Source organism: Peromyscus maniculatus, chromosome 4 (genome assembly GCF_049852395.1).
Source record: "Peromyscus maniculatus bairdii isolate BWxNUB_F1_BW_parent chromosome 4, HU_Pman_BW_mat_3.1, whole genome shotgun sequence".
Lineage (NCBI taxonomy): Eukaryota > Metazoa > Chordata > Mammalia > Rodentia > Cricetidae > Peromyscus > Peromyscus maniculatus.
In genome coordinates, this window is record NC_134855.1 from 71,131,216 (window position 1) to 71,143,700 (window position 12,485).

General features: G+C 40.2%; 1 protein-coding gene and 1 long non-coding RNA gene across 3 annotated transcripts in view; one reads left to right on the forward strand and one right to left on the reverse strand.

The window, feature by feature from the left end:
- Hsd17b12 (hydroxysteroid 17-beta dehydrogenase 12) overlaps positions 1-12,485 on the reverse strand; it is a 140,783-nt gene that overhangs the window by 16,564 nt on the left and 111,734 nt on the right. Inside the window, exons 7-8 of the mRNA XM_042275778.2 lie at positions 7,683-7,717; positions 1,005-1,086 (exon numbers count right to left, since the gene is read on the reverse strand). Coding sequence (XP_042131712.1) covers positions 1,005-1,086; positions 7,683-7,717 — 117 coding nt within the window. The remainder of the gene's footprint in view (positions 1-1,004; positions 1,087-7,682; positions 7,718-12,485) is intronic.
- The window catches only part of LOC121828743 (uncharacterized), a 42,238-nt gene continuing 29,779 nt past the window's right edge, over positions 27-12,485 (forward strand). For both annotated transcript variants that reach the window (XR_006071270.2, XR_006071271.2), the window contains exon 1: positions 27-250. This is a non-coding gene — a long non-coding RNA (uncharacterized LOC121828743). The remainder of the gene's footprint in view (positions 251-12,485) is intronic.

Below are 12,485 nucleotides of genomic sequence, written 5' to 3' on the forward strand. Positions count from 1 at the left end.
AACCATTTTTCAAATGTGGACTCAGTATCAGGCTTAAAATGCCAAGTTTAATGACAAATCCATGAAGGTCCCCATTGGCAACAGTCTACCTCTATGGAGAACACACCAGATACTGGAATTCTAACACAAGGTGTCATGTAAACATGTTGACAGTATGTTCCAGCCACAAAGAAAGTAGGTAGTTCAGGGGGCTGTGGAGCTGTGCCAGGACTCAGAAGACAGTAATGACTGATTTTTCTCAAGTGAAAAGGTATGTTTTGTGTTTTTCCTTCTCTGACATACTGTAAGTTCTTATTATGTATTATGATTTGCTTATTTTCCCCTAAAGGGAGAATACTAAATGGCTGTTCTTTTCCCTTCAGAAATGTTTTCCATGCCTCAGTGAAGTATCTGAAGTTGGGGCTATTGGCCTATAGGCAGGAGAAGATAAGAGTCTAAATTATTACCCTAGTAGTAATATAAGGAAGTGAATGACAATTCTGTATGATGACACAGAGTATAGACTTCTGGAAAATTCCTGTCACACTCTAGGAGTGACAGTCTCTATGAATTCTGGATGATGTGGCAGAATATTCACACTGCTATTGGTCTATTTCTTGTCTGTTGAGTATATGTGTGGTGCTGGCAGGATGCATGTCCTTGCTGTGTGAAGTTGACTTGTTCATGTCACCAACACTGACTTTAGACTCATTAGTATATCAGGTTCTATCAACTGGGCAGACTGGCTTAGGCTAGGTCTCTATGGAAAGCATAAGTGTCCCCGTTAAAATCACCCAACTACCAGGGAACAAAATCAGTGGCTGTGACACACTGATACTCTGATTTTAAGCCGATATCCATCTGTGGTATTCCAGAAGCCCATGTGGGGCATCTTCCTGTCCTTCTTGAATCACTGGAAAACTAGCAAGCATAGCATTTCAACAAAGCTGAAGCTATGTTAACTGCTCAGACTAAAAATCAGCCCTCAGTCCTCTACTGACATAATTTACTGCAATGCTTTTCACCTTGGTTGCAGAGTAGATGGTCAACAGTGGAACCGGGAGCATGCCACTGGCAGATGAGATGTTGAGAATCACCCCTTTAGATCTAGAATTGAAAACACACCACATAAACAGAGGGAAATTATATGCCCATTTGCTTGTGAATTACAGTCAAGAGAGAAACAGAGCAACAAGGCTGCTGCTCTAACACACGTCTCTCTGCCTCTCATGAGCATGTGGTATGTCTGGCCGGTGAATGAAGCATAATTCAATGAACTAAAAATAGCTCTTCTTTACGATGAGCTCACTTCCCAGTCTTAGTAATCCAAAGCAAGGCTGGATCAGCTAGATGGTCTCCTTTAGTTGTCTCTATACTTTCTGGAGTCCTCTGTGGCCACAGTATCAAACATTCTCACTTATTAGTGGGGATATATTTCAGTGGTAGAATGCTTGCCAGGCATGTGCAAGGCAGTGCAGTCAATCCAGCAGAGGAAAAGCAAACTCACACCCACACAGACACCTCTGCTTCACATACTGGCATACCGCATACTGCAGCAGTCCATTGTGTATGTGTGAACACTGTCCTCTTAACAAAGTCTTGAGCTTCTAGACACCAAAGCCCACTTTTGTTCACGCACAAGTATTTCATAAACCTTTATAGCAATGGGTGACGACAACTTTATAACTTCCCAAAGTTACTGTGAATATTTGGGCAATGAACTAACTTGAAAATTACCTTTCTGTATTTTATTAACTATATTATATTGCCAAAAGACAAAGTTCAACTTTTTCCTGTTGAAAGTTAAGTCAAGCAACTACCAGGAATTTCTATTTCCACAAATAAATGAAATCAGTTTGTGAAAAGCAATGCTGTAAATACCCCAGTTGTTAGAAGCATATAATGGTTCAGCAAAGTATGGAATTATTACTTTAAATAAGAAAACTAGCTACCAACTTGTTCTCTGAAATCCCTGCTTCTCCAAGGCACACTGAGAATGGAAGCCAGGGTCTTATGCATGCCAGGCAAGTGCTCTACCAACTGACCTCCACCTCAGCCCAGCCTCTCTTCTCTGGCTACTGCAATGTCACCCCACCCACCTCTGGTTCACACCTCAGCTTCCTTCCCTTCTACATAGCCTGTTCTCTGTCTGGATTTCTATTCCTAAGTCCTGTTTTTTCACTATTTCAGCGAGGGAGGAGAATTCTAGACCCGTTTTATGTAAAACAGCACAGGAAACATGATTAAACGGCATATACGAGTTATTTTAGACATAACTCTGGAAAGAAATAATCCCCAAAGGTCACCATTCCATCTGCCAGCCTTTAGGCAAGATGCCAGTGCAGCCGTCAAAGGGCAGTCTGGGCCCTCTGCTTCATGTGTCACCAGAGACTAGTCAGTTGTTTATAAAGCACAAGTCCTTATTAGTAGCACACATTGTCCTAAGCAGTGAAACCCACTAACATCCCGGTGATAAAAATCAAATTTCAAATTTAGGAATGATATTAAGGTTGTTTTAAGTTAGAAGTGTCTAACGTATTAGTTACATTATCCTTATATTGGTATCCTTTTTTTTTTTAAGGCAAAAAAAAAATATTTTTTTTTAATCAGGAGTTAGATCTCAGCCTTTTAGGTTTAAAAAAAAGATTAATTAGCAATAAACACCTAGTCATTTCATTTTATACACTTAAAAGAAATTCCTCTGATGATAGGGGAACAAAAGAATCTTTTATTATAATCAGATTGTTCCTCTGATAAAAATGGAACAAGAACTACATCTTCCAAATGATGATTTTCAGTGTTGAAAATATTCTCAGATTAGAGTGTGGTGACAGCTGTCCAGCTCAGAATACGCTGAAAATGACTGGACTGCACAATTTAGACAGATGTGTAGTTTCCATGTAAAAGAAGCCACAAGGAATCTGTTTACAGCAGAATACATATCCTTTAGGATGGGTGGGCTTCCAATGAGGTGGACACACAGGCTGCGGCGACTCAGGCAACCATGCTTCCTGAGGAGCAACTCCAACCTCACAATCACTCCACATTAACCTTTAACCAGGAACTGCTCTATCCTCAACCACCCACTGGAAGGGGAGAGAAAGCCTGTCTGAAGCACATGCAGGCGATGCTGTCCCTGAAGCTGCAGTCTGCCACTGCTGCTTAGAGCCAGGTTGTTCTGTTCCAACAGTGCTAGCTGGGGCGGCTGCATATACCCTGAACAAAAGTCACATTTTTCATTCGGTTACTCACAAATTATATAGAAAGTTGAAGGTAAAGGTTAAAGTTTAATGCTGTGACTTCAACAGAGGAAAAGTCATTTAAAGATAATAAAAGCTCTTTTCCCATTTTATAAAATCATATCAACAATCCAACATGTCACAATGTTGCAGTCATTCTTTTACTTACTTCTTGAGGTAACTAAGATCTTTGATTCTCAAATATTCTACTCTGATTGAAAATTTCTAGGAGCTGGAGAGATGACTTGGCACATTGGACATTATTGCAAAGACCTGGGTTCAGTTCCCAGAACCCACATGGCAGCTCACAGCTATCTGTAACCCCAGAGCTGTGGAGGTTCTGTGGGTTTTTTCTGGCCACATGTGGTATAAAGACCTACATGGAGGAAACATACAAATTAAAAATAAATAAAAACCCAAAAGAGGAAAGAAAAAGGAGAGAGGGAGAAAAAAAAGGAAATTACTAGTGGGTAGAGCTACTAAGTCAAAAATTTCAAGTACTCTATAAAAAACAAAGTATTTATATTTCAAAATACATCAAAACATATTTAAGACTGTCAAAGTACTATATAAAATGAGAACACACTAGATGTGAGTAAATAAATACACAGCCAACTTGTAATTGTATCTAAATGACAACAGAGAAAGCCCCCACCTACCTATCTGTCACACTGTTGAGAATATGCATATTTGTCTATCAAAGACCTTCCTATGACCCTCAATAACAGCATTCAAATCTCTCTCCTCCAAGGAAAAAATATTCTATTTCAAATCGAACACTGGGATGCCCTGTCACAATTTCTATAATGTATCTCCTTATGCAGAAATAGGGGTGAACATTTGGGACTGGGGGATACAAAGGACTCATCTTTACAATCAACTACTCTGTCTAATTCTAATCCTCCATTTAAGCAGAATTAGTGACGTCAAACCAGTTTCCATGGCACAGCCGGGCTCATGACAACTCTGTTATATCAAGCAGAAGGGCAAAATAGGCTACGCTTAATTGCACACAGAGACAAACATAAGCCAAGCTGGTTAATCTCTCATTTTCTGGAGGCTTGGGAACAATGGCAGCACATTAAGAACTTCTGCTGAAGTTCTATTACTGAAGACCTGTATTGCCCCTACTTCAACACATTTCCTAGTTTGCTGTGACATCAGATAAGTAAATAAAGCAACATTTTCTGTGATACAAATATTCATAATTGATCACACTGCTTACTTGCTAGCCATCATGTGATGGTGACTTGGAGGATCTACAAGAACTAAAACGCTGCAGAAACAAAGCAGAACCATCAATTCCACTTAAGGACACACCTCTTCACCTCCACAGTCACCTCCTTTATTAGTCCTCTCAGAAGCCAATGCATAGGCTTGTCCAGTCCTGTAAAGTTCAGCAGCTTGCATTTACAGCTTCTTTACAGCTGTGCTCTCTAGGATTCCCTTAGACTTGGGCAGCCCCCAGGAGACTCCATTTAATTGTCACTTGGATATTTAAAACACTGCCAAGCTTTTATTCTCCAAATACCTCAGTATTCCGCCAGGATCTTGTAGCATCCCTGTCCTCAACTCTATAAAAAATACTGTGCTGTGGAGGTTTAGTCTCTTTTGAAAGAAGTCACTAATTCTGGCCTGACTCAGGAAACCTCAGCATTGCCCCACCCTGCAGCAGAGAGAAGAAGGGAGAGGAGCCAGAAGGTCAGTCAGTGTAGATTGCTAACCAGACACAGCATTGTGAAATACAGACTCCATCTCAATTCTTTACATTTCCACTACACACGAGAGAAGGTAGACGTGTACTCTTGCACAGTCATTAAAGAGTTTTCTAAGCTTAGATGAAAAATGGAAATTGGTGTAGACAGTTCTCTAATTGACTCCTAAGAACACAGAGAAACTATCAAAACAGAGCTCAATGTCAGAAAAGAATCGTGGAACATGGGGTCAGGCATACAATTAGAACCAGCAATCAAATGCTCATACTATACAAATATTGCTTTGTTGAAGAAAGTTTGCAAACATTTAGCACATGAAAGAGAATTACCTGCCCTAAAACACCATAACATGTCATAATTCCACCTTAAGCAGTACAATATGAAAGAGGCTATTTTTAGCCTTTCCATGGTTGTTATGGCAACCACCTCTCTGCTCCAGCTGTACACAATGTTTATAATTCCGGGGAAGTAGAGAGAGCAAGTTTCCCGATAATGTAATTATGCACTTTCTATGTGCATGGTGATAATACCTTGGTCTGATTATTGATACTTGTTTAGTGATAGTTGGTTGGCTATAGTTCTAGAAGGTTTGGCAAAAATCTCATACAGCAGAGATAGAATCACTGAAAGGGAAGAGGGCAGAGAAACCAATAACAAAGGGCTTCTTCTAAAGGACAGTGCTTCATTCTAGCTGCTCTTCACACCTCCCCAAGTGGCTAGGTAGAGAAATAAGGGGAAAATAAATCTTTACCCTGATAAGCCATGAAGTTAGGCATTAATCTGTTACTGTAGTCAGCACATATTGACTAATACACCTATTAACTCCTGAAACTCCACTGGGCATAGATGTCCCTTCTAACACAAAGTACTGATTAACAAACTCTACACACATGTCTAACTAGTCCTTAGCAAGCAACATAAAAACCATCCCTGCTTGATTCCAGCTTTCCATAGCTTCTCTTGGCTTTCTACCAGGTCATTTCTCAACCTCAGTTTAAAATCAACTTGATTTCTTGAAAGGCAAGGATTGAACTCATCTGGATTCCCCAAGCTAAGCTCTGCTGGATGGCCATGAATTCCCTCCCCTCTTCATGCTGTTCCTCCATATGCAGTGTCAGCTATAAATGGTGGCACTGCCAGGTCTAGAGATGGCCCTGAGTCTATACATCATGTATTTCATGGCACCCCATCTCATTGAGTCTCCATCTTCTGCTGACCCAAACAGGGTAGAGTTACTTTAAATTAATGCAATGCACTGGGCTTGTCATTCTATGGATCCAGTACTTTCTGCTTCAGGAAGTGACTTCATAACCATTATTCCTTTTATATAGCTTTCACCAATACCCTTTCAAATTTCCTTCATAACGTTTCTATGGCATACAACTTTGATTTTCCCTTCCTTCCTTCCTTCCTTCCTTCCTTCCTTCCTTCCTTCCTTCCTTCCTTCCTTCCTTCCTTCCTTCCTCCCTCCCTCCCTCCCTCCCTCCCTCCCTCCCTCCCTCCCTTTTTTTGATTTTTTGGTGTTGGAGATGGAACCCAAGGCATGCTAGGCAAATGCTGTAATACTGAGCCCCTACTCCAAGTCCAAACATTTCTTTATAATGCCATTTGCAGATGTCAAAAAACTCAGGCTAAGACAGTGGCCCAAATTTCATCCTTATTGGATTCTACTCTGTCTTTTCTAGAGTGCTGGTATGGTTTGCTCACTGCCATTTTCGTGTCTTCTCTTTGGAAGCATACCCCACTGTCAGTCAATAATCAGCTTGAAGGCCTTAAAGGGAAACTTTACTAAAATAAGGCAATTAGAATATACAAATCAGTACATGTAAAACAGAATTACAACAAACTTTGCTGAGAAGCAGTTTCTCAATCAGTCATTGCACACGATCAACACATGGACGTCTAAGCCCCGTTTCCCACCCACAGGGTAGAATGAGGCACAACTTATGGAGGGATTTGATATGCATAAACTGCAAGCCTTGCTGATCTTTCAACAGAAGTGGATCCTTGATTCCTCCCCTGTCAAAGCTTTGATGGAGTGCTAAATTAAAATGACAAAATGGTCCAACATTCAAATCCAGCTCTTTTCAGCAGGTTTTCTTTGAATGCCTAGGCAACATTTAGATTCTTCTGAGACAAAAACAGAGTTTAGTTAAATTTTACACTCGTGCTATCTCACATGTGGAAATGCAACCACATACTTCTCAAAAATGAAGACATTTAGGGTATTCTACTGGCACCCAATTCCAAATGGAACACTGATAAGCCTGGTGGACTGCCTTCCCTCCAAGAGTCAGTCTGACATCTGGTCACTTCACACTATGCTTTAGTCCCTCATGCATCCATCCCCCAGCAAGAATGAAAATACCAGAGGAATGCCTCTCACTTCAGGACACTCTACCAATTTAGGCTTGAAGTGGCTACAGCTTTAAGGAGGCATTCCCAGGAATATCCCAGGAACTCTATCCACCCCCTCAGAATAGCAGGCAATTGAGTTAGCGATGGTGACTCAGGCTGGCTTTTTAATCCTGATCTAAAGGAACCACCACAACCCTAGAGAGGGAAATAAAAAAGTCTAGTGAAAAGGCCTCCTCCACCAATGACTCATGCTCCACTGTGTGACTGGCCTGGTGCTAAGACACAGTTAGGTTCATTAGTCACTTTAATGAAATTCTCAAAGAAAGGATTCTCCCTATAAATAATAATGAGCTCTGCATCCACAGTGCTTGTGTGTGAGCGTGTGACTCACCTTTCTACCATGCCAGGCAGCACCAAGCGTGTCACCTGCAAGAAAAAACAAAACACTCATGATGGCTGAGGACACAGGCAACAGAAGAGTTGAAGGACACCCACCCACCCTGGAGAGAAGGGGTTGGGATCCACTCACCACTCTACAGAGAGACACTTATTTTACACATGCTGTAGAATTTGACTACACTAGGAGTACATGAGGAGAGCACACTGGGAAAGTTTTCAGTGAACATGGCTAAGATTAGCCTTGTCTGAAAAGTAAGGCTCGCATGGGCACCTTCAAACAACAAAGGCTCTCGGGCCATTACTCCAGCCCTTCTTTTTTTTTTTTTTTGGTTTTTCGAGACAGGGTTTCTCTGTGTAGCTTTGCGCCTTTCCTGGGACTCACTTGGTAGTCCAGGCTGGCCTCGAACTCACAGAGATCCACCTGGCTCTGCCTCCCGAGTGCTGGGATTAAAGGCGTGCGCCACCACCGCCCGGCTACAGCCCTTCTTATGATAGTGTGACTCGGAGCTAGGTTCTTCTTCTCTGAAGTCCTAATGTGTTAAATGAAGATTTAAATACATTACCTGTTACTACATTCTCAACTTGGAATAAAGATGTGTGTGTGTGTGTGTGTGTGTGTGTGTGTGTGTGTGTGTGTGTGTGTGTTTGCAAGTGTGTGTGTACGCACACACATGAGAGAGACTCTACAAACAGCACAGAACAGAGACCTCTGAAGGGACACTAGTATCCCCCACAATCACACCCTTTTAGCACCCAAATGCTACCCTTAAGCATAATATGTACCATAGTTTAGAACCAAGAACAGTAACGTACTTCAAGATCATCCATTTCAACTGACCATACAGAAGTTTCTGGATAATTCTTTTAGTATTTTAAAATATTTCATTTGGGAATCTCCTTGGGAAAGTGGAATAATTCTAAGATTAGGTTAAAATGACGATTAAAACTCTCTATAGCCGGGTGGCAATGGTGCATGCCTTTAATCCCAGCAATTGGGAGGCAGAGAGTTCGAGGATAGCCTGGTCTACAGAGTGAGAGCCAGGACAGGCACCAAAAACTACACAGAGAAACCCTGTCTCAAAAAACCAAAACCAACCAACCAACCAAACAACTCTTTATATTTACCCCAAACAAACAAACAAACAAACAAAACTTGAACACTCAAAGCAGAAGAATTTTATGAATTCATAAAGTTTTAGGAAACCTCTATAATTATGTGGCTAAGAATCAAGGAACTGAAATCACAAAGTACTCTTGATGTGACTTTACCAAACTCAGGAGGTAAGGACACTCAGAATACTCTCTGCATAACAACTGAGAGCCAGGAACAACACCACAGAGTAAGGAGCCATCCTTCTGTTTGATCTGCAGCTACCAGAATAGGTGGGAAGAACTCAGGACTCACAACAGGATACTCCTATGAGCAGACGGAGGGCACTGGTGCTTAGAAAAAGGAGCCGTTATAGCTAGGAACCAGGCAGAACTTCATAGATTATGTTTATAAAAGCAAAAATATGAGATCACTGGGCAAAAATAAATGCCAGAAGGAACAGAATGCAAAAAAAAAGCAAACTGTGAGAAAATAGGATGCATACTATTGAATTTCCAGACTTGTTTGATGGATTTAAAAAGGAACAAAACATAAAGAGATGTAAAATACATGTACAACTGATTGGACGTGTCATGTAGCTTACATCTGTGTGGCACAGGGTCATATACTCAGGTAAGTAAAACAGGTGTGCTGTGGAATATCTCATTGTAAAGATGGTTTCCTTTTATGAGCGCCACACTAACAAACTGAGCTAACAGGTAAGCAACAGTATCTGAAAGGGGTTTTTATTTAGCACATTTCATTGTGGACCATAATACTCAGCTACTATATTAGAAAGAGGTCTCCAAGCACTTTCACAGAAGTTATTATTCAGTTCCCCCAAATCCTGAGTTCACCAGAAACAGAAATGAGAAAGATAAAAAAGACTAGTTTAAAAGTGTTCTTGTTTGTGTGTGTGCATTCGTCCACACTCATGTATACATGTGCTTACACATGTATGAAGGAAATGAGACCTGTTACTTGCACAGTAGCTAAGTGGAGTCCAGAGGGCAGCTGGTTGATGCCTATAGTAGCTTTCCTGCATGGAGTTGGGGTGGGAAGGAATGAATGAGATTTGTAGGCACCAATTAACCTGGAGAATTACCAGGCAAGCTCAACCAGAGTTTAACTTTTGGTTGAAATATTGGGGAACTATAAATCAGAAGCTTTATTTTTCCTTTGTGCCATACCATGTTTCTGTTCTGAATGAAAAATTATCCAGAAGATTGTCAGAGACAATGTGAAACTTCGTATGATATAATCATACTTACAAAATTGTATCAATAGCAAGCTAAGAATTAAATGCCTTTTTGATGACCTTATCTGTACTGACATGACCAAATATATTCCTTATAAATGTAAATTAAGATGAGAAGTTTGAGTAACTCAACACAAAAGAATAACAACACTTTGGGTGGCTGGTTGCTAAAGAGCCAAAAGTATGCACTGACTACTCAGAACCCACCAGCAAAGACACAAGTCCTCACAGGTAAGAGGGACAGGCTTTCCAGGGCTCATCAGCTTCTCCTTTTTACTTCTGTGTGCCATAAAATGGAAGCTCATTAAAAACAAACAAAAAAAGTCAAACAGCAATAACACTGGAAAGCTCCAGAGAAGTTAATCTGAATACTTCATGCTTTTATAAAACCAACTAAAGCTCTGATATTACCTTTCCTGCCAATCAGATTTGAAGTCATAAATCCAACTCCAGCCCTTCTTTATTTGGGCACATGTATACATATTATTTAAAAATATTCAGTATATAAGTAGATAGACTTTACTGTGTTCACATTAAATTCTCTCTAACATGACATTTACATAGGACATTTTAAGTTGTTAAGGCTCATTTTATTTTGCATTTATTGACTAGTATCTTAATGTATGGGTATCTATACCACATACCAAGTATTGTTACGAAATTTCATTGTGCATCTGCACTCCCTTTCACAGCTCACATGGTGTTTCTGTAGCTAATTCAATATGCTAATTTCAGACCATCTGCAGGTAATAATTACAGTGCCAGGAAGTTTGTTGTTTCCTCTTTACAGATTTCTAAAATGATGTTATCACAATTGTGAGTTTGGTGGTTAAGAATATTAGGTACATAGTAATAATAAGCGTGACTTCTAGACATTTTTCTTTTCACTTGAGGTTGCCTCGACAAGTACACTGCAAGCAATTTTAATTCCATTCTGTGGCAGTTTGAATGAGAATGTCCCCCCATAGGCCCCTGCATTTGGACACTTGCTCCCTGGCTGGTGAGCTGTTTGAGGAGGCTTGCTTAGGCAGTAGGGCCTTGTCAGAGGAGGCATGTCACAGGAAGCAGCTCTGAGGGTTAAATACTATGTCATTTCCAGTTTGCACTGGGTATGGCTTAAAATGAGAACTCCTAGGCTAAGAATTCGCTGCTCCAGCCCTAGGCCTGCAGCTTGAAGACACACTTTCCCACCATGATGGACTCTTACTCCTCTGAAACCATAAGCCCAAATAAATTCCTTCTTCTATATGCTGCCTTGATCATGGTGTTTATCACACCACAGAAGAGTATCTAATACAGTTTTCCCCAAAGTAGATAGAAGTCTCCACAACAGAACTTTTACAACAATGAGAACTTCAAAGATTGCAGGAAAAACAAGTATTTCATAATTACACATATACATTTTAGTGATGTTTTCATTAATCCACACTATAAAATAAGACAGACACTTTAGAGTCTAAAAAGTTAATATACACTATCTCACATGTAGCTCTAGCATCACTTCCTAAGTGGCATACAGTACATTAATGTACACAGATACATGAATGGCTTCCTAGCAGCTTAAATTAGAAATCCTAGGAGGAAGCCACATACTCATTTTCAAGAGTGAAATATTTACTGGTACAGATATACATATTCTGGCTAGGAAAGAAATATGAAGTTCATTTACCTCATACAAAATTACAATCACTGTTATTAAATCATTTAGTTGAGATACATACCTCAAAAATACACTGGCTGGCCTAGAAAATCCTTCAAAATGTTGTATTAAAATGTAGCCATCTGTGGCCAGGATTACACAGGATTTATTTTCTTCTTAGTGCTCATATAGCTTTCAAATATTTTTAGCAACAGTCTTGCGGTGCTTTTATAATTAGTAAAGTCCTTACAATCTTATTTAAAAAAAAAAAAATTAATGGAAACAAAACTGCTAAAGCCTGAGTATTTCTCCGTTTATTTCCACAGCAGCAGTCCCTGCTGCTATAAGGAACCTACATGCCCAGGTGGCTGTCTAGGTGTTCCCACTCTTTGGTATGGAAATTGATAGAATTCACATTTCTACATCGTGTAGCTTCTGGTACTTGGTCATTTGTTCCCACACTCCTATAATGCTCGAAGGCTCTAATGAAAAGATTATAATAATAATAAAGAAGCCAGGCAACACTGTGCATACCTTCAATCACAGTACTCAAGATGTTGAGTCACAATCATGAGTTCGAAGTTGGCCTGGCCTACACCAAATTCCAGGCCAGCCCAAGTTACATAACAGGGTCCTAGCTCAAGAAAAAGATCAACTAATCAAACTTAAGACACTTGATTTAATAAAATTTGTGTCCTACTACACGTGACTAGGGAAAGAAGTAGAACAAGTCGCCCCCAAATACAAGCTCAGCTTCATGAAGGCAGGCTTTTCACAAGCAAACTGGGCCGTCTCCCATGGCCACTTT